Source organism: Carya illinoinensis, chromosome 11, assembly GCF_018687715.1.
Source record: "Carya illinoinensis cultivar Pawnee chromosome 11, C.illinoinensisPawnee_v1, whole genome shotgun sequence".
Lineage (NCBI taxonomy): Eukaryota > Viridiplantae > Streptophyta > Magnoliopsida > Fagales > Juglandaceae > Carya > Carya illinoinensis.
This window is the reverse complement of record NC_056762.1, coordinates 33,210,942-33,232,786: the sequence shown is the minus strand read 5'-3', so window position 1 is coordinate 33,232,786 and position 21,845 is coordinate 33,210,942. Positions and strand designations below refer to the sequence as shown.

The 21,845-nt window shown below is 37.3% G+C and overlaps 1 protein-coding gene and 1 long non-coding RNA gene across 7 annotated transcripts; one reads left to right on the top strand and one right to left on the bottom strand.

The window, feature by feature from the left end:
• Nucleotides 1-8,853: 8,853 nt before the first annotated feature.
• Nucleotides 8,854-17,417, bottom strand: LOC122281689. 2 transcript variants are annotated; one of them, XR_006230297.1, is made up of 5 exons: nucleotides 16,879-17,417; nucleotides 16,078-16,751; nucleotides 15,911-15,964; nucleotides 15,583-15,671; nucleotides 8,854-10,060 (listed from the first exon to the last, which is right to left on the bottom strand). It is a non-coding gene; the product is annotated as an uncharacterized LOC122281689 (long non-coding RNA). The 2 variants fall into 2 exon arrangements; XR_006230296.1 differs by lacking the exon at nucleotides 8,854-10,060 and having other exon boundaries at nucleotides 14,973-15,671; nucleotides 16,879-17,413.
• LOC122281688 (subtilisin-like protease SBT3.8) lies at nucleotides 10,886-14,981 on the top strand. Of its 5 annotated transcripts, none has more exons than XM_043093422.1 (10): nucleotides 10,886-11,235; nucleotides 11,343-11,434; nucleotides 11,564-11,661; nucleotides 11,841-11,996; nucleotides 12,095-12,768; nucleotides 12,893-12,978; nucleotides 13,067-13,300; nucleotides 13,395-13,509; nucleotides 13,936-14,128; nucleotides 14,245-14,981. In XM_043093422.1, the coding sequence occupies exons 1-10, from the start codon at nucleotides 11,137-11,139 to the stop codon at nucleotides 14,814-14,816; spliced, it is 2,319 nt and encodes a 772-aa protein (XP_042949356.1). In that variant the 5' UTR covers nucleotides 10,886-11,136; the 3' UTR covers nucleotides 14,817-14,981. The 5 variants fall into 5 exon arrangements, with proteins under 5 accessions (XP_042949356.1, XP_042949354.1, XP_042949355.1 ...); XM_043093420.1 differs by having other exon boundaries at nucleotides 10,892-11,235; nucleotides 13,067-13,309; XM_043093421.1 differs by having other exon boundaries at nucleotides 10,898-11,235; nucleotides 13,070-13,309.
• Nucleotides 17,418-21,845: the final 4,428 nt, after the last annotated feature.

Here is a 21,845-nt window from a genome sequence, read left to right as displayed (position 1 = left end):
AAATTGTAACAACAAAATTAATAAAACATGAAAATGTAAAATTGTATGATGAAACATTGGACTATACAAATATAATTATGGTTCATAAATCATAAATCAGCCAATTTAGGTGGGGATTTTTCACCTTTCTCTCTCTCTATAGTCATTGTTTTGTTAAAGCAAAAGAAATTAAAAGTTACTTCTTTTATTAAGATTATAATTTGGGATTTTGTTCCCATTTGTGGTGGGGGTGATGGTTGGGCCTTTTTATTAAATAAATTCTTTCATGCTTATCATCATTGAGACCATCTTTTAAAAGCTAAATGCCTACAAAAGGATGCAAGAGGTTCGTTGTGAACTGATTTTTGTGATTGGTAGATTTTTCCTTCGATACATGAAATGTGTTTGTTAAATATAAAAAAGGTGAAAAATGAAAAAATGAATCTTACGTATGTTTATTTATTTATCTTCGAAATGGGGGATAATGGTATATGGCTTAATCGAGGAAAGTTGTCTTTATTTTATTTTCTCATTGCTACATTTTCTTCGTATCTAAACAGGGGGTAAATACCCAATTTCTGGTCATCTTATGTAAAAATTTACATAAATGAGTGGATTATCCCTGTGGTCATCTTAGGAATCATACCTAAAGTTCCATATTAGCATATGCATTTCAAGAATCTTGCTAGATAGTCAGACGTCCTTGATTTAACTTATTGAAAAAGATACACACTATAAATTTATTGTTAACTCTTATTCTTTTGATGGTTACAATTACTTGAGAATTCAATTTTGTGAATTTGAGTGGCAAAGGTATATTGGTGAATATAAATTGTTGATCCATATTTGAAATTGGGTGTTTATGATTTTCTTTGCATGTCTTTCATTTGGCTGAATGGTCTATCAAGTGTTGTAGATGTTCAAGATGCTGCCAATAAGTACACCTTTCATTAAATTTTATTTATGGTTTTGATTGATGTGGATTTTTTATTGGGTCTTCTTATCACGTGTTCGCATAATGGTTTTGAGTATATAAAACTTTGATGTTTTCAAGTAGTAATGATTCAGACATTCTCCATTCTTCTCATTTTATATATATATTTTTTAAATGATAAAGACATTCTTTTTTCTTGTAATTTTTGAAAATATTTTATGCCCTGCAATTGGACTATTTGATGCTAAGAAATCTCAAGTCATCATTGGAGACAGATGTTCGGGGAAACAATAAGTTGATATTCTTTATCTGAAGAGTCATTAAACTTAAATTGATTTACATTATCAGTTATTGTAGCTTTAAAAACTAGTTGTCATATAATTTTTCATGCATGATCTTGCCATTTTGGCATCATTTTGAAGCCTTATGTTGGTATATGTAATTTGCTTTATCTCTAATTCCATCTGTAATATTCCATGTTCCTAGGCTTCTAAATAGAGACAAATTAACAGGTCCATTACCTGAAGAGCTTGGTCATCTTCCAAACTTGGACAGAATACAAATTGATCAAAACAACATATCAGGACCAATACCACTATCATTTGCAAATTTGTACAAAACAGAGCATTTGTAAGTGTTTTTAGGTGCTATATCATTTAAAATAGTTCTACAATAATAACCCTTCTACTTCACCTTGTGAGCAGTCACATGAACAACAATTCAATTAGTGGGCAAAAATCATTTCTTTGATCTAATTCAAATGGCCGCATTGTTTTTTTTTATAGATAATTCGAGGACAAGTACGTAAAGTTGGAGAAGGAGGAGGGTGTCTTCCACCTTTACCAGAATATATCAAGAGTGTCATGATTTGGCAGAAGTCTTTACTATTATAACAGACTAGAAGATTCAAAACTCTAATCCTCTAAAAAAGAGCCCCTAGTTGGATTTTCTGCGATGAAAGTGGACTGATTAGTTTTGCTTTGATATTTTCTCTAGATATATACAGTTACTCATGATCAAGTCATCAAACATTGAGTGACACTTACAAATAACATCATTTTATTATTTTCTCGAGGAAAAGAAGAAGAAGAAGTAATAAATACATAGTTTTCCCATGAATTGGGGCCTTGAAGCGATTTTAGTCCTTGCAAAAAGTATCAAAAGCAGTACTAGAATGGTATGTTGCTTTTGACGTACACAAATTGCAGCGCTTATAAATCAATTGCAGTGATTTTAAGTGTTGCAAAAAATGGCAAAAGCAACGAACTAAATGTAGCGCTGCTGTTGTTGGGGGCTATTGCAGCGAAATTTAATGATATAGCAAGGATAAATTTCACTGTAATTGATCAAATGCAGCGCCATGGCAGTCACATGGGGTGGCCTTTTGCAGCGTGAAATTAGTGAGTTTGCAGCGGTTTAAAAACGCTGCAAATGAAGTCTTTTGCAGCGTTTTTTCAATAACGTTGCTATTGATCAAAAATATCACTTTTATACTGTCGAACATGCAAGGAGGGTAATAACGCTGCAATTGATCAATTACAGCGTTTTTGGAATGTATTTGCAATGATTTTAAGCGCTGCAAAAGGCTAATTTCTTGTAGTGTAAAACTGAACAACAATGCTCAACAATAGTGGCTCGGATTCATCAAATAGCTTGGTGGTTTTTTTGGACCTTTTGCTTTTTTTTTTTTTTTTAATGACATTAGTAAACTTTAATAGTAATGTTTATCTTTCTTACTTTTTTTGAACAATAAGGGAAAGAAGCTCATTTGATATGAGTGGATAAAAACCAACATAATTAAAAAAATGTAAAAAAAAAAAAAAATTATGAATAGCGGCCACCAGATCTATTTGTGGAGAATTTTTATAATTTTGTGGTGACTAAATGTCGCCGAAAATAGCAAAAGAGTAGCCGAGAAAAATCTTTCTGAAAAATCTTTGTTGGCTCAAAATTTGTGGCAACTTTCGGGCAACTACTTTTCATCGGAAAAACTTGGTGAAGATAAGACTATTTTTGGCGACTTTTGTTTGCAGGAAATAAGCTTATTTCTTGTAGTATATTTGTGCGGTTTATTCTAATATTGACCATACGTGTTTTCTTTCTTATAAAATACTCAGCTAGAGCTGATCATGTATATTAGAAGTTATTTCCAGATTTTGCATTGAATAATATTAGATATAGGTCTATGGCATTGATGACACAATGACTAAGATAATGGGAACTCATGTAGCCAAACATGCTCGTGTCTGCAAGCTGTAGAAGATTCCTTGATGTAGGAACTACGTTAGTTAAGAGTGAGTTGGGAGTTCTAATATGATGAAGTTCCAAACTTTGTGGTAGAGAACACTGTCACAATAATTTTTAAGAAATGTTAAGGTGTATATATGAGTGCTTAGAACCGGAATTTTTCACAAGTTAAATAAAGGAAATCTCTTCCATCAGAGATGTTGGCATCATTTGGAGAATCTCACTTGATTCTTTTCTTCTTCTTTGCTATTTCTTTGAACTTGCTTGCATTTTTTTGACTGTTCTGCCCAAATTAATGGTATCTCGTTCATCACTGGTTCTTGTTTATTTTAGACTGAGTAAAGAGAAGATGGGAAATGTTGGGTGACAGTGATGAGAAGGAGGGAGCTGTCAGCTTCAATAATGAAAGGTGTTGGTATTTTTTTATAAAATAATTATTAGACGTATGGGTTTTATTGCTTGAACGATATTAAGCCCGCCTTTATTCTCTTGAATTGCCCGTAGCAGAATCTCTTGGTTAGTAATGTTGGTTTCTCATTACTTTCTTGCCGTTATCTTCTTTTACCTTTATTCTTGTAAAGTATAAATTTTTCAGCAAACAACTGGGAAAACCGACTTCATGGCCTTTGTACGTATCTTTTGAGTGATGATCATTACCAACGTTTTTTAAGAGTCCATTAGCGTTTTCTAATTTAAACTTTTTTATCTTAAATTTTATCTTACCGGCTCTTAGTTAATGGTCCAATAATTTCTGCAGGTCGGTTTATTCTTACTTTTAAGTTTGTAAGAATAAGAAAGTGAAGGAATAATAACAAAGTGAAAGAAAGTGACCACAGAGAGAGCTTGCTAGAGAAGAGGCTACGTCATTCCATTCAATCATATATAATCAAATTACACTGTGCAGCTGCTTATATACACAGAAGAGGAAAGAAAAGATTCTAACTAACTAGAGAATAATAAAAAATGTAGCAAGTCTGTACAACTGCATAACTAACTGTAAAAATACAATATAGTACATTACAACTCAGCTACAAGAGGGACTTTCTAGTAAATTAATAGTAGCATTATTACAAACAAATGGTGCACTTGGTAAGGCCAGTGTCTGCAGATCAAGTCCTGTGATGTTATCATGAGCATCTTCTAATTCTTGGTGATTGTCTGATTTGGGAGTAGTGATGCAATGTTGTACATGTAGCTCTAATACCCCCCGCAAGATGGAGAATAGATATTCACTATTCCCATCTTGGAAAGATGAGAATAAAGAACATGAGAGGGAAGAGCATTGGTAAATATATCAACAAGTTGTGTGTGAGTGGAGACATGAGCAGTTTTGATGCTTCCTTCAATGATCTTATCTCTAATTAGGTGACAATCCACTGCAATGTGTTTTGTCATTTCGTGACAAATGGGATTAGCTGCTATATGGAGAGCAACTTGATTATCACAAAACATGTCAACAAGTTATGGGTGAGGGATGGAGAGATCATATAATAGCTACCTTAGCCAAGTAAATTCAGTGGAGAGTGATGCCATTGCACGATATTCTGCTTCAGCAAATGAACATGATACAACTGTGTGGTTCTTTGAGCACCAAGAAATGAGTGATTGTCCAACAAGATGCAGTAGCTAGTTATAGATTTTCTGATATCAGGGCATGAAGCCCAATCTGAGTCATACTAGCCTTGCAAATGAATTGAGGAATCATATGATAGTAATAGAACCTGTCCAGGAGCATTTTTGAGATACCTTAATACTTTATGAGCTGCAGCAAGGTGATTTGTGATAGGTTTGTCCATGAATTGGTTGAGGACTTGGATAGGATAGTTGATATTAGGTTTAATGAGAGTGACGCAGAGTATTCGACCTATAAATTGTCTATAGGAGGTGGGATTAGCTAGAAGGGTGCCACTGGTTTTGCTAAGCTTATAGTTCTGATCCATTTGAATTTTTAAAGGTTTAGAAGCCAAATGTCCCGAGTCAGCAAGGATATCAAAAGTATATTTTCTTTGACAAAGATGAATTCTAGTGGGAGATCTAGCTACTTCGATACCAAGAAAATATCTCAATAAACCAAGATCCTTAATTCTGAAATTGTGGTTCAAGAAGGCTTTTAAAACAGAAATTGAATCAAGAGTGTTGCTAGCTACCACTATGTCATGGACATAGACTTGTAGAATTGTGAAATTGGCACCATTAATGCAAGTAAAAATGCTATAATTAGCCTTAGATTGTATAAAACCAAACTGAATTAAAAAGGATGAAAATTTATCATACCATTACCATGAGGCTTACTTAATTCTATAAAGACTTTTAAGCAACTTGCATACCTGTCCAGGTTTGCCTTTGTGATAGCCAGGTGGCTTTTTCATGTAAATCTCATCTTTAAGTTATCCATGGAGAAAGACATTGTTGACATCAAATTGTTAAAGATGCCACCCTTTAATTGCAGCTAAAGCAAGTATGGTTCTAATAGTATCAATCTTGACCACGGGTGAAAAGGTTTCATGGTAGTCCACCCCCTCTTGTTAAGTGAATCATTTGGCCTTCGTTCTTTCAACAGTACCATTGGAATGGTACTTTGTTTTGTAGACATACTTGCAATCAATAGGGACTTTGCTAGGAGGTAAGTTAGTGAGGATCCAAGTGTGATTAAGTTCTAATGCATCAATCTTGGTTTCCATTGCCTTACACCAATCTGAATGTTTGGCAGCTTGTTTGTAGTATGTGGGTCAATATTGGATGAAATGGCAGAATAAAATAAAGCAAAAGCAGGTGATAAACGTGCATAAGAAAGTGAAGATGATAAAGGAAATGGTATACCTGGTAGAGAAGATGCCATGTCCATAGATTGAGTGGGTAAGGATAAAGTGATGTGCTGGTAATGGAAATTTGAAGATATTGAGATGCACGTCTAGTTTTGGTGGACCTCTTAAGAGGGAGATGTTGTGCAGGGTCAAGGTTGAGTGAAATGGGAGAGGAAGAGATAGAAGTTGATGGTTTAGTAGGCATTGTGCATGAAGAGGAAATGCTTGGAGATGGAGGCAAATTAGTAATGGATGAAGGTGAAGGATGAGAAAGAAAGGGATGTGGCAGAATGTGAGTAGTTGGCAAGGTGGAAATAGAAGGTTGATGATTTGAGAAGGGAGGAGAAGGTGGAAAATGAGATGAAATATGAAAGGGGAAGATTTGTTCATGGAACGTAACATCTCGAGAAATGAAAACTGAGTTGTCATTGAGATTAAGTAATTTGTATCATTTGACCCCAAAAGGATACCCAAGAAAAACAGAAGACCTACCTCGAGGGTCAAATTTTTTTCTATTTTGAGAGAGGGTAGAGGCAAAATATAAGCATCCTAATATTCTCATATGAGAATATGTAGAAGGGAAATTAAATAGGATTTCAAAATGGCTTTTATTGGAGAGCAATGGAGTTGGAACTCAATTGATTATATAAGCTATAGTGAGTATGCAATCTATCCAATATTTGTTCGGAAGATTAGATTAAATCTTGATGCCTTGGGCTATGTTTAAGAGGTGTTGATGCTTCCTCTCAGCAATCCCATTTTGTTCGGGGGTTTTTACACAAGTTTCATGATGAATAATGCTTTCTTTACGGAAAAAATCTATCATTTGAAACTCAAGGCCATTATCACTTCTAAGGGCTTGGACTTTTGTATGAAATTGAGTTGAGACTAAGTTACAAAAAGCTTCAATGCATGATCTAGTATGAGATTTTGCTTTGAGGAGATAGGTTCAAGTGCTTCTAGAAAAGTCATCAACAAATGGTTAGGAAATATTTGGAGCCATCATAACCTTCAACTGAGTTGGGTCCCCATACGTCACAATGAATAAGTTCAAATATATATTTGCTTTTATGAGTGCTAGTTGGAAAGGGAAGCTTATGATGCTTGGCGATTGGACACACATGACAAGGGTTGGAATAAGAAATGGTGAAAACATGATTCTTAATAGTAGAAACAGAAATTTGTTTGTTGAGAAAAGCAGAGAAATGATCAATAAGAGCTATGGATGAAAATGGTGCAGCAAGTAAATGGTAGAGTCCATCCTTCATCTCAACCATGCCAATCATGGTCCATGACAAAGGTCCTGAATGAACCAAAATTGTGAAAGAAATAGAAAGCAACAGGAAAGTGAGGTGGTTAGTTGTTTGGCTGAGAGTAAATTAAAATTGAAGGATAGAACGCATAAGATATTATGTAAAATTAAGGTGTTGGTGAGTTGGACAGTGCCAATGTGAGTGACAGGTGTAGTGTGTCCATTAGGGAGTTTAACTACAAAAGAAATTTGAGAAGTAATGGACGAAAAAGGAGGAGGTGCTACAGATCATGTGGTTTGTACCACCAGTGTCAATGATCCAAGGTGTATTTGTGGTGCTGTGATGTTGGGAAGTGAAAGAAGTGAGGGAAAAAGAGATACCATACATGGTAAAAGGATGAGAACAATCTGCTTGTACATGATTGACTGAGTGATTGGTAATGGAAACTTTGCTTGACTGCAATAGAGACAAAATTTGTTGATATTGATCCTTGGTAAGGTGAGGTTGGTGGCTGAGTGGTCCTTTGCTCGAGTGATGCCATATGAGCAGGAGGAAAACTAGGCTACTTGTCTTTTCCATGCAACTTGTGCCCAGGGAATACTCATGCAATTTGTAGTATTTTTCTACTATATGTCCTGCCATGTGACAGTGTGTACAAATTGGAGCCTGAGCATTGCCTGCTTTGAAGCAGGTTTCCAGAACATGGCCTTGAATTTTGCAATAAGTACAGTATGGCTTATCACGCTTTGCTGGGTTAGAAGGTTTGGGAAGAAATTTGTATGAATGAGAAGGTTGTTTAACAACAAAGGCAATGGTGTCAGGGATTGGTAAACCAGTCAGCATGAGATGACGCATCTCTTGCTACTAAATCATGGAGAAAACTTTATTAATGGGGGGTAAAGGGTCTAGGAACATGATTTGGTCAAGGGTAACATTGTAGGAATCATTAAGACTTATAAGAAATTGCATAACACAATTCCTTTGGTATCTATCAAGTAGAACATAAAGTTTCCCACACGAACAATCAGGCATAGGATCATAAATGAGGAGTTCATCCCATAATGCTTTAAGTTTTCCAAAATAAACATTAACAGAATCATTTTCTTGGTGCAAACTTGTCAAGGCCTTTTTGAGCTGGAAGATTCGATGGCCATTTTATTGAGTGAAGTGGTCTTTAAGTTCTCCCCATATTTTTTGTGCATCATCCATCAATGCAATGCTGGATTTAAGAGTTACGTTGATGGAGTTGTGGAGCCAAGAGACAACCAAATCATTGCAGCGTTGCCATGCATCATAAAGAGGATCAGTGGTAGCTTTGGGTTTTGACAAAGTGCCATCAATAAACTCAAGCTTGTTTTTGGCACAAAGAGCCCCACACATGGCTCTAGACCAAGTGATGTAATTGTCTAAGGTTAAGAGGTCAGGGACCAAGGAAAGGGAATGATTATTACCATGATCAAGTCGGTAAGGGTTGGTGACATTGTTGAAATCCAAATAAACATAATTGGTTGGAGGAGTAGCCATAATAATAATAATAATAATCACACTCTGTGGCTTTTGATACCATGTAAGAATAAAAAAGCAAATGAATAATAACATAGGAAAAGAAAGTGACCAGAGAGAGAGCTTGCTAGAGAAGAGGCTACTTCATTCCATTCAATCATATATAATCAAATTACATTGTGCAATTGCTTATATACACAAAAAAGGAAAGAAAAGATTCTAAGTAACTAGGGAATAATTGAAAATGTAGTAGGTCTATATAGCTACATAACTAACTGTAAAAATACAAAAATAGTACATTACAACTCAACTATAAGAGGGACTTTCTAGTAAATTAACAGTAACATTATTACAAACAGATGGTGCACTTGGTAATGCCAGTGCCTGCAGATCAGGTTTTGTGATGTTATCATGAGTAGTTTCTAAATCTTGATTATCATCTGATTTGAAAGTAGTGATGTCGTGTTGTGCAAATAGCTCTAATAAAGTTGGTAATAAATGTTTTTGCTGTTTCTTGGTATGAAGGTCTACCTCCCTTTTTAAATTGGATGGAGGTTGGCGTCCATATGATATACATAATTTTTCGTTGTAAGTTTAGTGTTGTGCTGTTTCATGTTGGGAAGTACGTAGGCATGTTTTTTTTTAGAGTATTTTAAGATAAAAGAGAGGTATTCTTTGAGGGAAGTTTTGAGCTCAATTAATTATGTAGAGTTGATTTGGGTTATACAACGATCATTTTGGCTGTCCTAAAGAAGATAAGTCAAAATGAATTCTACTGTACCGGTTAAACTGAAAAAGTTTTTTATACTTAAGAGAACTTGAATTTTTTTAAAGAAAACGAGATTTTCATACGTGAGTCTAAATTAATTTCATTTTAATTTTAATTTTATTGTAATTTTATTTTATTATTGTGAATTTTTACTTACAAAAGGTTATCCAATCCTTATGAAATGAACAGGTAAATGGATTAATGCTGACTTTTCTCAGCAATTTGATTAGTCTTGAGCATTACGTATGCTGACGCATTGCATTAACGCATATTAATGTAGCTGCAACAATTTGAATGCTTCTGTAACAAACCTTAACTCTCCGTTGAATGTTTCCATTCAGGTGGTGTCCCTTTTAAAAATTAAATGGAATAAAGTCCATGTCTCTAGATATGTACCTTTCAGATTGCTTGGAAAAACTCTGGACAGGAAAATACTACGCCTCTAGAAGGTGGCGCCCTTGATCATTTCTCGATTATGTCGCGATGCGGACTTTCTCTCTTTCTTGTAGACTTTTGGGACGCGCATTACATTGAGGCTTTATGCCTGTATTAATGGACCCATTTTCTGTATCTGTCAGAGAAATGGAATTTGTGATATATTGTAAGCACTAAGCATTCAATTTAAAAATAAATAAATATAAAATTTATATAAAAAAAATTGACTGCATTACTTTTTTGATATCCACTATTTGTTAATAACATTTAATATTTTGGAACACGTGTTTATTTTAATCCAAATTGCATAAAGTGATTGAGACTGACAATTTATAGTGAGTGTCGTTACAAAGTGAATGGACATCAACATAGTTTATGTGGTGAACATTCTCACCAAGAATCAAGCCTAACTTGTTAAAAAACGAGGATCAAGCCATACAAGCCTTTCAGATCAACTTCCTCCCAATGCAGTCTGCTTGGGATCTACCTTTCGTACATGAGATAGTGTTTCGCTGCTTGTCATTTAGATCAAACATGTGCCGTAAAAAGTGGTGTGGTTTAGCTTCAAATGGTAATCGAGTTTCCTACCATAGATATTGTCCAATACCACACAATGTGTTGGCACCCCCCATCTTTCAGTTGACTTCTGCTTGTGGGCTTCCATGCGTGTGCTTTTTCATGTCTGTTTACGTACGTACAGTTCTTTTGGTGACACAAGATGACTTAATTCTTAAGAAATTACTATGTTCCACTATTTCACCTGAAATGAGATGCCTGTAAACTCAATCTGCGTGGAGCGCACTCTCCAAGTTTTGGAGTCAACTGAATTGAGGCGACCTTTCCGCGGCCTGGACCTGGCCGTGGTAAGTGAGTTTATGCGCGTCGCTATACAACTTCCCCTGTATTTTTCATGAATTAAGATTTTTCTTATCCATTGGATTACCGATTCTGAACCACATAAACTGTCATCACTGTCCTGTATTAATTAAGAAATGACAGTCAAATGATCCAGGTTTGTGTGCATAAAGACTTCAAGTTATCACGTTCCCACAACTTTAAGGAGCAACCTCACCGTGAGTCCGTGACCGACGGTTACGTTGTTACTGGTATAAAACATTAATCAAAAACATATTTGCAGAACCCAAATGAATTCTGCACATTTTTAAGTGTCCAAGAGGCCATCTCTCTCTCTCTGTGGATCGGTCGGATGTTATGCGGAACCAGATGAGTCCATCAATGTTTGTTTTAGTGTATCTAATCTTGGTTCTGAATGGCCAGAGTATTACAACAATCGCGAAGGCAAGAAGCAACGTACGTAAATATTTAATACTCCATCATCCGAACTTGGGTGTGGCTGAATTGATATTTAGAAGCCCTTAATCGGTCCGGTGTGCTTAAATTCCTCTTACAATTTACAGGTTCGCATAGTTTATCTGGGAGAGAAGCCGCGAGACGATCCCAAGTTGATCCAAGACTCGCATCATGATATGCTTGCCACAGTAGTAGGGAGGTATGGCTTAAATATATGACGAAATAAACAAAATTTTATGTACTTCAACCTGGATTGGCTGAGATCCCTAATAAATCTTAGTAAAAGGTTTGTTCTCTTCTGATTATTGGTACTTTTTTCTCTCTGAAGCAAGGAAATAGCCTCAGGTTTGATGGTCTACAGTTACAAGCATGGGTTCTCTGGATTTGCAGCTAAGCTTACAGAGTCTCAAGCACAACAACTTGCTGGTACCAGCCCAATCAATAGCTATGAAAAAGTAGATGATCATATCTAGAGTCAACAAAACCATGCATGCGATCGCTAACATATAAAATAATTAACTCTAGTTTTCGGATATGAGAGTTACAATCATAATAGTTGTCTTAGCATTGTTACTTTTGTTGATCGTTTGACTCGGGTATTTTAGAGTTGCCTGGGGTTGTTCGCGTCATACCAAATAGTCTTCACAAGCTGCAGACAACTAGGAGCTGGGATTTTCTCGGTCTGTCTCCTCAGTCTCCCAACAATATTCTTCACAATAGTAAAATGGGCGATGGAGTTATCATAGGTGTCTTCGACACAGGTTCAGCATCTTCACCATCTCTCTCTCTCTCTCTCTCTCTCTCTCTCTCTCTCTCTCATGTCTATAATGGACTCTTGACAAGTTGCCTAATGAAATAGGAATATGGCCGGAGTCCAAATCTTTCGGGGATGATGGTCTCGGGCCGGTTCCATCTCGATGGAAGGGTATCTGCATATCTGGGGACAAATTCAATGCCACTACAAACTGCAATAAGAAAATTATTGGAGCCCGTTCGTACATCGATGGATTTCTTGCAGAATACGGACAGCCATTGAACTCATCTAGAGACCGAGAATACTTATCTCCCAGAGACGCAAATGGACATGGCACGCACACTGCCAGCACCGCTGGTGGTTCCTTCGTGGGCAATGTTAGCTTCAGGGGCCTTGCTACTGGAACTGTTAGAGGTGGTGCACCCCGTGCTCGCTTGGCCATATACAAGGTTTGCTGGAATATACTTGGAGGCCAATGTGCAGCGGCTGATATGCTGAAAGCTTTTGACGATGCCATACATGATGGGGTTGATGTTTTATCTTTGTCAATTGGTTCTTCCATTCCTCTGTTCTCAGATGTTGATGAACGTGATGGCATTGCCACTGGTTCATTCCATGCTGTGGCCAGGGGAATCGCTGTAGTTTGTGGAGCCGCAAATGACGGACCTTCAGCATACACAGTTCATAACACAGCACCATGGATCTTAAGTGTTGCAGCAAGCACCACTGATCGAGCATTTCCTACACCTATTACTCTAGGAAACAATAAAACTTTACTGGTATGGTGTTTTTTATTAGGTAGATAGCAGCTTAAAATATCAACCATCCGGTCGACAATAGTCTTCTTCATCATTTCTTTTGAGAATGAATATGAAACAACGTCGTGTGTGATGGTTATTGTAGGGTCAAGCCCTTTTTACAGGAAAGGAGATTGATTTTACAGGCTTGGTATACCCGGAGTCCACAGGACTTGATTCGACCGCAGGAAGGTAGCTTGATCTATTTCTTTGGATGAACATTCTTATAACTTGCAAGTTAACTTGAAGCATGATTCCTTTTTCTTAATTAAATTTGAAGCAGTTGTGAAGCTCTCAAACTTGACAAAACTAGTGTAGCCGGGAATGTGGTTCTCTGCTTCACTTCAATGGCTCGGCAGATTTCTTTCATTGCCTCAACAGTTGTGCAGGAAGCAGGAGGTGTTGGGCTGATTGTTGCCAAGCATCCCCGTGATATCTTGACTTCATGTGTTGCTGACTTCCCATGCATTGAAGTTGACTATGAAATCGGCACCCAGATACTGTTTTACATCAGGTCCACTGGGTAAAACACCTTTATGACCATTCTTGATTTCATGATCCAGGTTCTTTTCCAATCCTTTAATCGATTGTTGGAATGGATCATGCAGGAATCCTCTAGTGAAGTTGAGCCCTACGAAAACAATTGTGGGCATGCCAGTATCACCAAAGGTTGCGTATTTCTCATCTAGGGGGCCTAGCTCAATTGCACCAGCAATTCTAAAGGTTCGTTTTAATACACACTGCTTAATTAATCTGGCATTAGGCAGGGCTCAGTCAGAACTTGCCTTACTAACATATACTGGGCCTGTACCAGCCTGAACACGAGATCAGAGAATTTTGGAATTTCTCTTACCAAGCCCTTTTGGATTCAATAATGGGTTTATGCCTGCTTCTTGTTTGGGAAAGAAGAATGGAACAAGGCTACTTTCTTCAATGCATGTGAAACAGTTTTAAGTAACCTTTGGTATTTTTTCCCTCTCATTTTGCCTCTATATTTCAACCATTGAATGTGTCCAATCATTTGGCTCTATATCTGCATGGTATCCAAAGAAACTAGTACAAGTCCATCCTAGCCTGAGCAGCACTATCATAAAAAGCAGGGTTTCTTCTTTGATTCTTATGATTCTATCTTGTTTATATGTGGGATAGCCAGATATAACTGCACCTGGTGCCAACATATTGGCCGCCACTACTGCCCTCGATCCATTGATGGATGGTGGATATGCCATGCGCTCAGGAACTTCAATGGCAACTCCTCATATCTCAGGCATCGTGGCACTTCTCAAAGCCTTGCACCCTAACTGGTCCCCAGCAGCCATAAAATCAGCCCTTTTCACAACTGGTACTCCTATTCTGATACCTTTCAATAAGAAAATTGTCATCAGTTCACTACCATTCAAAAGACCATGCATATAAAACTGACTAATCACACGTCAATCTTCACAAATCTTGATGCAGCATGGCAGACAGGTCCATCTGGTTTGCCAATCTTTGCTGAAGGATCTCCTCAGAAGCTTGCTAATCCATTTGACTTTGGAGGTGGCATTGCAAATCCAAACAAGGCAGCAGACCCCGGACTGGTATATGACATGGGCACTACCGACTACATACATTATCTCTGTGCCATGGCTTACAACAACTCTGCCATCTCCCGGCTCATGGGGCAATCCATGGCGTGCCCTAGTAAAAAACCCTCCATTTTGGATGTAAATCTACCTTCCATAACGATACCAAGTCTAAGAGATTCTATCACTATCACCAGAACTGTTACAAATGTGGCAACCTCAAAATCTATTTATAGAGCTGTAATCGAACCTCCATTTGGCATAATGATATCAGTAAATCCTAATGTCTTGGAATTCAACTCTACTGTTAAGAAGATCTCCTTCAGGGTTACAATCTCCACAACTCACAAGGTGAACACAGGATACTATTTTGGGAGCCTGACGTGGATTAATGGAGTGCATGCTGTAAGGAGTCCCTTGTCCGTGAGAACTGAAGTTTTACAATCTAATGCTGCCGATTACTAAAAAATTGCAGATTTAACAGAATCCTTGATTCCATGTTAAGGTTAATGCAAGAGTAGTTTTTTATCTTCTTCTGAATTAAACAGTCTTTGTATTACTAAATTTCTTCCATTTGGACTTTTTGGATCTTCATGTATAATAATAATAATAAAGTCTGCATTGAGTGTATAGACAAAATTTTATTTACATCCCATCAAGCAGTAGATAAGAATAATTGTTCAACATTATCCATTACCGTTGCGATATGTGGTGTTAAAAACAACGATTATGCAAAGAGAACCAATAATAGAGAGAGAGAATATTCAAACCCAAGCATTTCTCGTGGCTTGACAGTGTGCTTACATCCAAAGAAGTGAGTGGCTAAATTTTTACTATATGCTAGTAAGAACAGGGTTACAGCACATTTGTGCATGCATCAAATCCTACTCAGTTAAGATCTAGCCATTAAGATGAACAAATATTGATCACATCATGCAATCATCATGGTTAGATTTCAATGAATGGTGCAAAGTAAAACCTATTAATAGTTTAGGGTACAAATTGAAACTTTTATGAAAAATGCAATTCCCAAGGATGGATCCAAGTCCATGGAATATGTATAAAATTTTGAGGAAAAAAAAAACTTTAATATCAGAACTTTCTCGTCATAATTAGAGTGTTTCAATTGAAGAGACAAAAAAAAAAAAAAAAGCTGGTCATGCTTGTAACCTCGGTCAATTAAAAATTTTCATGAAAACCTAAAAAAAAATAGAAATAAAAATATACGCACCTGCAAAATGCAAAAAGTTCCAAGTTGTATTCTCATGTTTCAAACTTCTTGTCTCAAGCTTTGTAGATTAATATAAAGTACTCATAGACCTGTACGATTTACGGGAATAATTTCAATCCAATTTAAGAGACGCGACTTGTTTAATCAATAACATAATTTATGAGCTATTAGGAACCAGGATACTTTCAACATGAATGAAAAATTAAATAAGAAAAGAAAAGTTCAAATCATGAAATCCACTCTACTCTTGTTCAATCGATTATAGAAACGAACAAGAGCAGGGAGAGCTGTGAAAAATAACAATAAATTAAATAGTACATCCACTCACCAAAATCTGGAAATTTCTTTGAGGTCCATCGATTCCGCATCCTACGTTCCACACCTATTATGTCAAATGAAAATGTCAGAATGTGAACAGTAAACCGGTTCCCTTTTGCGCAGTCAAATCTCTATATTACAATTGAAATTACCTCAAACTTACACCAAGATACATACCCATGTGATCGATTGAAAAAAGGCACAAACTTTCGGCCTAGCTTGGACTCGGATGCAGTTTCAAGGCCAGAAGTTGGCTTTGGAGCTTAAAACTAGGTCCAATCCCGATTGGAAAAGGGTATTTTTGGCCGAGTGATTGCCGCCTGTCAACGGCCAGGACGAGCGACTGCCGGCGATGGTGTTGGCTGCCCTCCCTTGTCTATCTTTCTCTTGAACTCTCTTTAATGCTTACACTAATCTGCATTGCTGTTAGGTCTGTATGTAGCCCGACATTCTTGTACCAGATAATAACATCGTAGCTGCTTGGATATTGGCCAAATGACACAGATCATCATGTCCAGTTCCCCTCTCGTCACAATTCCAATCCATAACAGTGACAAAAACCGTGACAAGAACTATAGTACTGCTGGTGGCGCTACCTAACAGCATTGGCAATGCAGTTTAAAATTGGACTAAAATTAGAGTTTTTGGCTAAAGCTCAAAGAAAAAAAAGCTGCTCAACCGCCCACAATTCCACAACCTCCGCACTCTAGCCCACGTGGCGCGCTTTTTTTTTTTTTTTAAATTTTAAACTTCCTTTTCTTTCATTTGAAATCTGTCTTTCCAGAAACCCCCTTATGGCATCCCGCATCTTCTCCTGTAGTCTGAACACTATCGTCATCTTTGCTTTCTCCCTGCATAATGAGGAAAAACAGGAATAACAAAAACAGAGATGACAAAATGGCAAAAAGTTATGCTATTATGAATAACACTAAACAGTTTCTGAAAATTTTTCATTGCAATAGGAAATCAGAATTTTACTTGATTGTTGGCCATGCGGATCAACCCCTTTATAATACGACAGAAAATCCCGGCTACCAGCGATTATAGCCTCAACAACATCGTCACCTGAATTTCCAGGTTTGACTCCAAAACTTTGATTCTAATATTGTTTTCCCTCTTTCTTTTCGAATGAAGGTTCAAATTATTGTAATCTTACTGCTATTTTCACAGAATGGCAAAATATATTGACAGATCTACCAATCTTATCTAGCCCTCCCATTTTGATATGCAAACTGACGGGTATGAACTGTAGTCAGGCGTCGATCCGATTCCACGTCAAAAGAAAACTTCAAAAAAATGGAAGTAGCTCTAATGGGCGGTTGTTGTGGGTTCCACAACCCATTGAGACTGTTTTGAGAGAAGGAGAAACGCGCACTCAAGTTAGAACCAAAAAATTAAAAATAATAAAAAGCCAGCTCAGCAAAGAGTGCGGTGTGTGTCTTGAACAGGGTCGGCTTTGTAGCAAACCTCATCACTTCAGTTGGGTGATGAGCTTTGCTTGTCAATCAAAGCTCGACAGCCTCCAGCCCCCCTACCACATGAGAGAGAGGCCAAGCCACAGCCCAAAATCCGCACATCTCCACAAAATGTCTGTCACTGATCAAATTCAGCAAAACATTTCCTCAAACATTTAATCTCTCCAGCAACGTTTCCACCAACTTCAGCAATATTTCCACCAACAAAACAAAATCAGTTGCTACTCAACCATAAAAACAGTTCATAAACCAGTTTCTATCCAACATTTCCACCAACAAACCAGTTGCTACCCAACACAAAATTTACCAGTTCCTACCCAGCCATAAAAAGAGTTCATAAACCAGTTTCTACCCAACATTTCCACCAACAAACCAGTTCATAAACCAGTTGCTACCCAATATTTCCACCAACAAAATTCACCAGTTGCTACCCAGCCATAAAAACAGTTCATAAACCAGTTTCTACCCAACATTTCTACCAACAAACCAGTTCATGAACCAACAACTTCACTAATAACTAATTTTGTGTGCATTGTGCATGTATTTGCCTGTGTGCACCAGAAGTAAAGTTACTTATTTAAACATAGGTATTTAAAAATGTCACTCACAAAATTTCATATCAGTGATAGAAAAGCATTATAAATAACTGATACAATGCGCAAAATTAAAAACCAAGAATACCCCGGATGTTCCAAATGCCAAATGATCATAGCAAATTTGGTTGCTGTTGACAAATTGAACAAGCTCTAATATTTGTTTTGCCGTGTGGTTCCTGTTAGTACACCTTTTCCATGCTTGCCAGCAAGCTCCTAAAAAATGACTCAGCTCTCTGCAACAAAAATATCGAAGTTGAACTGGAAGAATACCCCATTTGCTTTCGACTGAAAGAGGTTTTGCAAAAACAAACACACATTTTGATCTACCAACAAACTAGTTCATGAACCAACAACTTCACTAATAACTAATTTTGTGTGCATTGTGCATGTATTTGCCTGTGTGCACCAGAAGTAAAGTTACTTATTTAAACATAGGTATTTAAAAATGTCACTCACAAAATTTCATATCAGTGATAGAAAAGCATTATAAATGACTGATACAATGCGCAAAATTAAAAACCAAGAATACCCTGGATGTTCCAAATGCCAAATGATCATAGCAAATTTGGTTGCTGTTGACAAATTGAACAAGCTCTAATATTTGTTTTGTCGTGTGGTTCCTGTTAGTACACCTTTTCCATGCTCGCCAGCAAGCTCCTAAAAAATGACTCAGCTCTCTGCAACAAAAATATCGAAGTTGAACTGGAAGAATACCCCATTTGCTTTCGACTGAAAGGAGTTTTATAAAAACAAACACATATTTTGATCTACCAACAAACCAGTTCATGAACCAAAACTTCACTAATAACTAATTTTGTGTGCATTGTGCATGTATTTGCCTGTGTGCACCAGAAGTAAAGTTACTTATTTAAACATAGGTATTTAAAAATGTCACTCACAAAATTTCATATCAGTGATAGAAAAGCATTATAAATGACTGATACAATGCACAAAATTAAAAACCAAGAATACCCCGGATGTTCCAAATGCCAAATGATCATAGCAAATTTGGTTGCTGTTGACAAATTGAACAAGCTCTAATATTTGTTTTGCCGTGTGGTTCCTGTTAGTACACCTTTTCCATGCTCGCCAGCAAGCTCCTAAAAAATGACTTAGCTCTCTGCAACAAAAATATCGAAGTTGAACTGGAAGAATACTCCATTTGCTTTAGACTAAAAGAGGTTTTATAAAAACAAACACACATTTTAATCTATCAGTTTTTATCTCAAAAGATTTCAAGTTTAAACTCAAGTTTTCATTTCTCTGGATCTCACCTTATTTCAATATTGTTTCCTCCAATAATATATTTTAAATAAATAGTATATTGACATGAATACACACTGCAAAAAAAAGTAAAAGTTGTACCAAATGTGCAGCAAAATATTTGATTAAAAGAAAAATATTTACACATAAGGTAAATAAATAAAGGAAGCAGTAAAAATAAAAAATAAAAATTGCACCATTGGTAAATAAATTAACAAAGAAAGCAGAAAATAAATAAACAAAACAATTGACCAAATGGTAAAAAAAAAAAAAAAGGTCAAAATATGGAAAGCATGAAAGTGGTGACAACTTTCCTGCTATAAAATGGTGCCATAGCCAACGGTTTTTTTTTTTTTTTTTTAATAAAGAGCCGGTAGCCACCCACATAGCGGCCCCGTCCCAAATTTATTAATTAGCCCTCACTTATGGCGGAGGAATACCGTGGTAACATCATAACACTTGGGGGCTTACAAGATCAACGCTAAGAACAAAGACCCAAAACCAAGTGTCCAAACAAACCAAAACAAAAGAACAAAACAACCAAAAACGAGACCAACTCTAACATGCCTAAAACAACCAACCCACTAAACGTAACAACCAGAGACCAAAACAGCCAGGCTCAAGACCAAAGCACCTGCAAAACGAACAAACAACATACAAAATTCAAAGCAACCAAAAGAGAAACGTACCAGGACTACGATAAGCGCAAGTAGGGAAGACCAATTTTGTCCATACGAAGCAGACCACGGAGCTGATCAGGTAAGGAGTCATGAGCATACCAATCCATATTAAAACCCCCAGCTCCCCTTTTGGCAAGAAAATCAGCGACCACATTACCTTCTCGAAAAACATGGTGCATGCGAAACTCCATACCTCCCAAAAGACCCCACAATTCCTCCCAAAAATCTTCTAGGTACCAAATATTACACTCACCCTTCGTACACCAGCGAACCAACAATTGGGAATCAACCTCAATCTCAACTCGACGAAAACCCAACTGATGACACCTCCTAACCCCTTCCAACAAACTTCTCAACTCAGCAAAATTATTAGAACCCTGACCCAAGAAAACCGAGTAAGCAGAGTGCAACCTACCAAGACTATCACGAATAACCCCCCCAGCGCCAGCCGGCCCTGGATTCCCTAAACTACTACCATCCGAGTTGAGTTTCATCCAATCTTGGGGAGACCGTTTCCACCTGATCACACGAATATGCCTGGGCCTAGGATATACAACTGGGATCTCCAACCTTTTCAGAATAGCCTCATCTTGAAAAGAAATCCTAGCGACTTTCATAAATAACGACATAATCCTTCGAATCCATAGCTTGATAACATGCCAAACAGACTGAACTGACTCCACTTTATCTTCCATCCGAGCTTTGCAACGTCTATCCCAAAGCCTCCAAGAAACAATAGAAGGAAGAATGCCAAAGATAGACCTTAACTGAGAGGACTTACCAGCACGCCGAAACCAGAAATTAATTTGCTCCTTCCAAGTATTGAAAACACCCATATGAACACCTAGATGGGTCGCTGCCAACCTCCAAATACATCTGGCAAAATCGCCTGTACAGAGAACGTGATTTAAATCCTCCATATGTCCCCTAGCACAACAATTACATTTAGAAACAACAGGAATGCCAATATTCTTAATCTTCTCATCCACACTCAAACAATTATGGTACGCCTTCCACATCATAATAGAAATTTTCTTGGGTATATGAGTATGCCAAATCCAATTTGCCCAAGGTAACGAAGGAGCTCTCATACGGATGCAATCCCAAGCACTTCTAGTGTTAAACTCCCCATTATTATCCCTCATCCAAATAAGGATATCCTGACCATCCTTCCTAGTCGCCAAAAACTGAAACAGATCTTCGGCTTTTTGTGAACCCACTAGTCTTTCCAAAAGAGAGGTATCCCAACCATTATCAAGCCGACACTCTTTGACTCGAAGCAAAAGTCTCTCAAGAACTGGAAAATGATCACCAATAGGACCCCCATCCGCCCAATTATCATACCAAAAAGAAACATTACCTTCTCTCACCAGCCACTTAGAATTATTTAAAACCTCCGGAATGCAATGCACAATGGCTTTCCAAAACCTAGTTCCTTTAGTAGGGTTCAAGAGGGATAAGTGACTACCTTTCACATACTTCCCTCTGAAAAATTCTGCCCATAAAGAATGCCCCTGAATTAAATGCCAAGCAAATTTCATATGTAAGGCCCTCTGAATCTCCTCAAAATCCCGAATACCCAAACCGCCTTCCTCCGTAGGATAACAAATATTTTTCCAAGCCACCCACTTCCTCTTTCCTCTCCCCTCAAAATCACCCAAAAAAAAGGAGCTCATAATCCTGTTCAACGCCACATAAACACCATGGGGAACCTGAAGGACGGCCATGAGATGAGTTGCCATGCTCGATAAAACATGACGTAAAAGAATAACACGACCCCCAGTAGAAATCAATTTCATTTTCCACCCTGCAACTTTTTTATTAAATTTACCAATCAGATCACCAAAATCACAAACCTTCAAACGACCCATCACAATAGGAACTCCCAGATATTTAAAGGGAAAAGATCCTTCTGAAAAAGCAGTCAAACG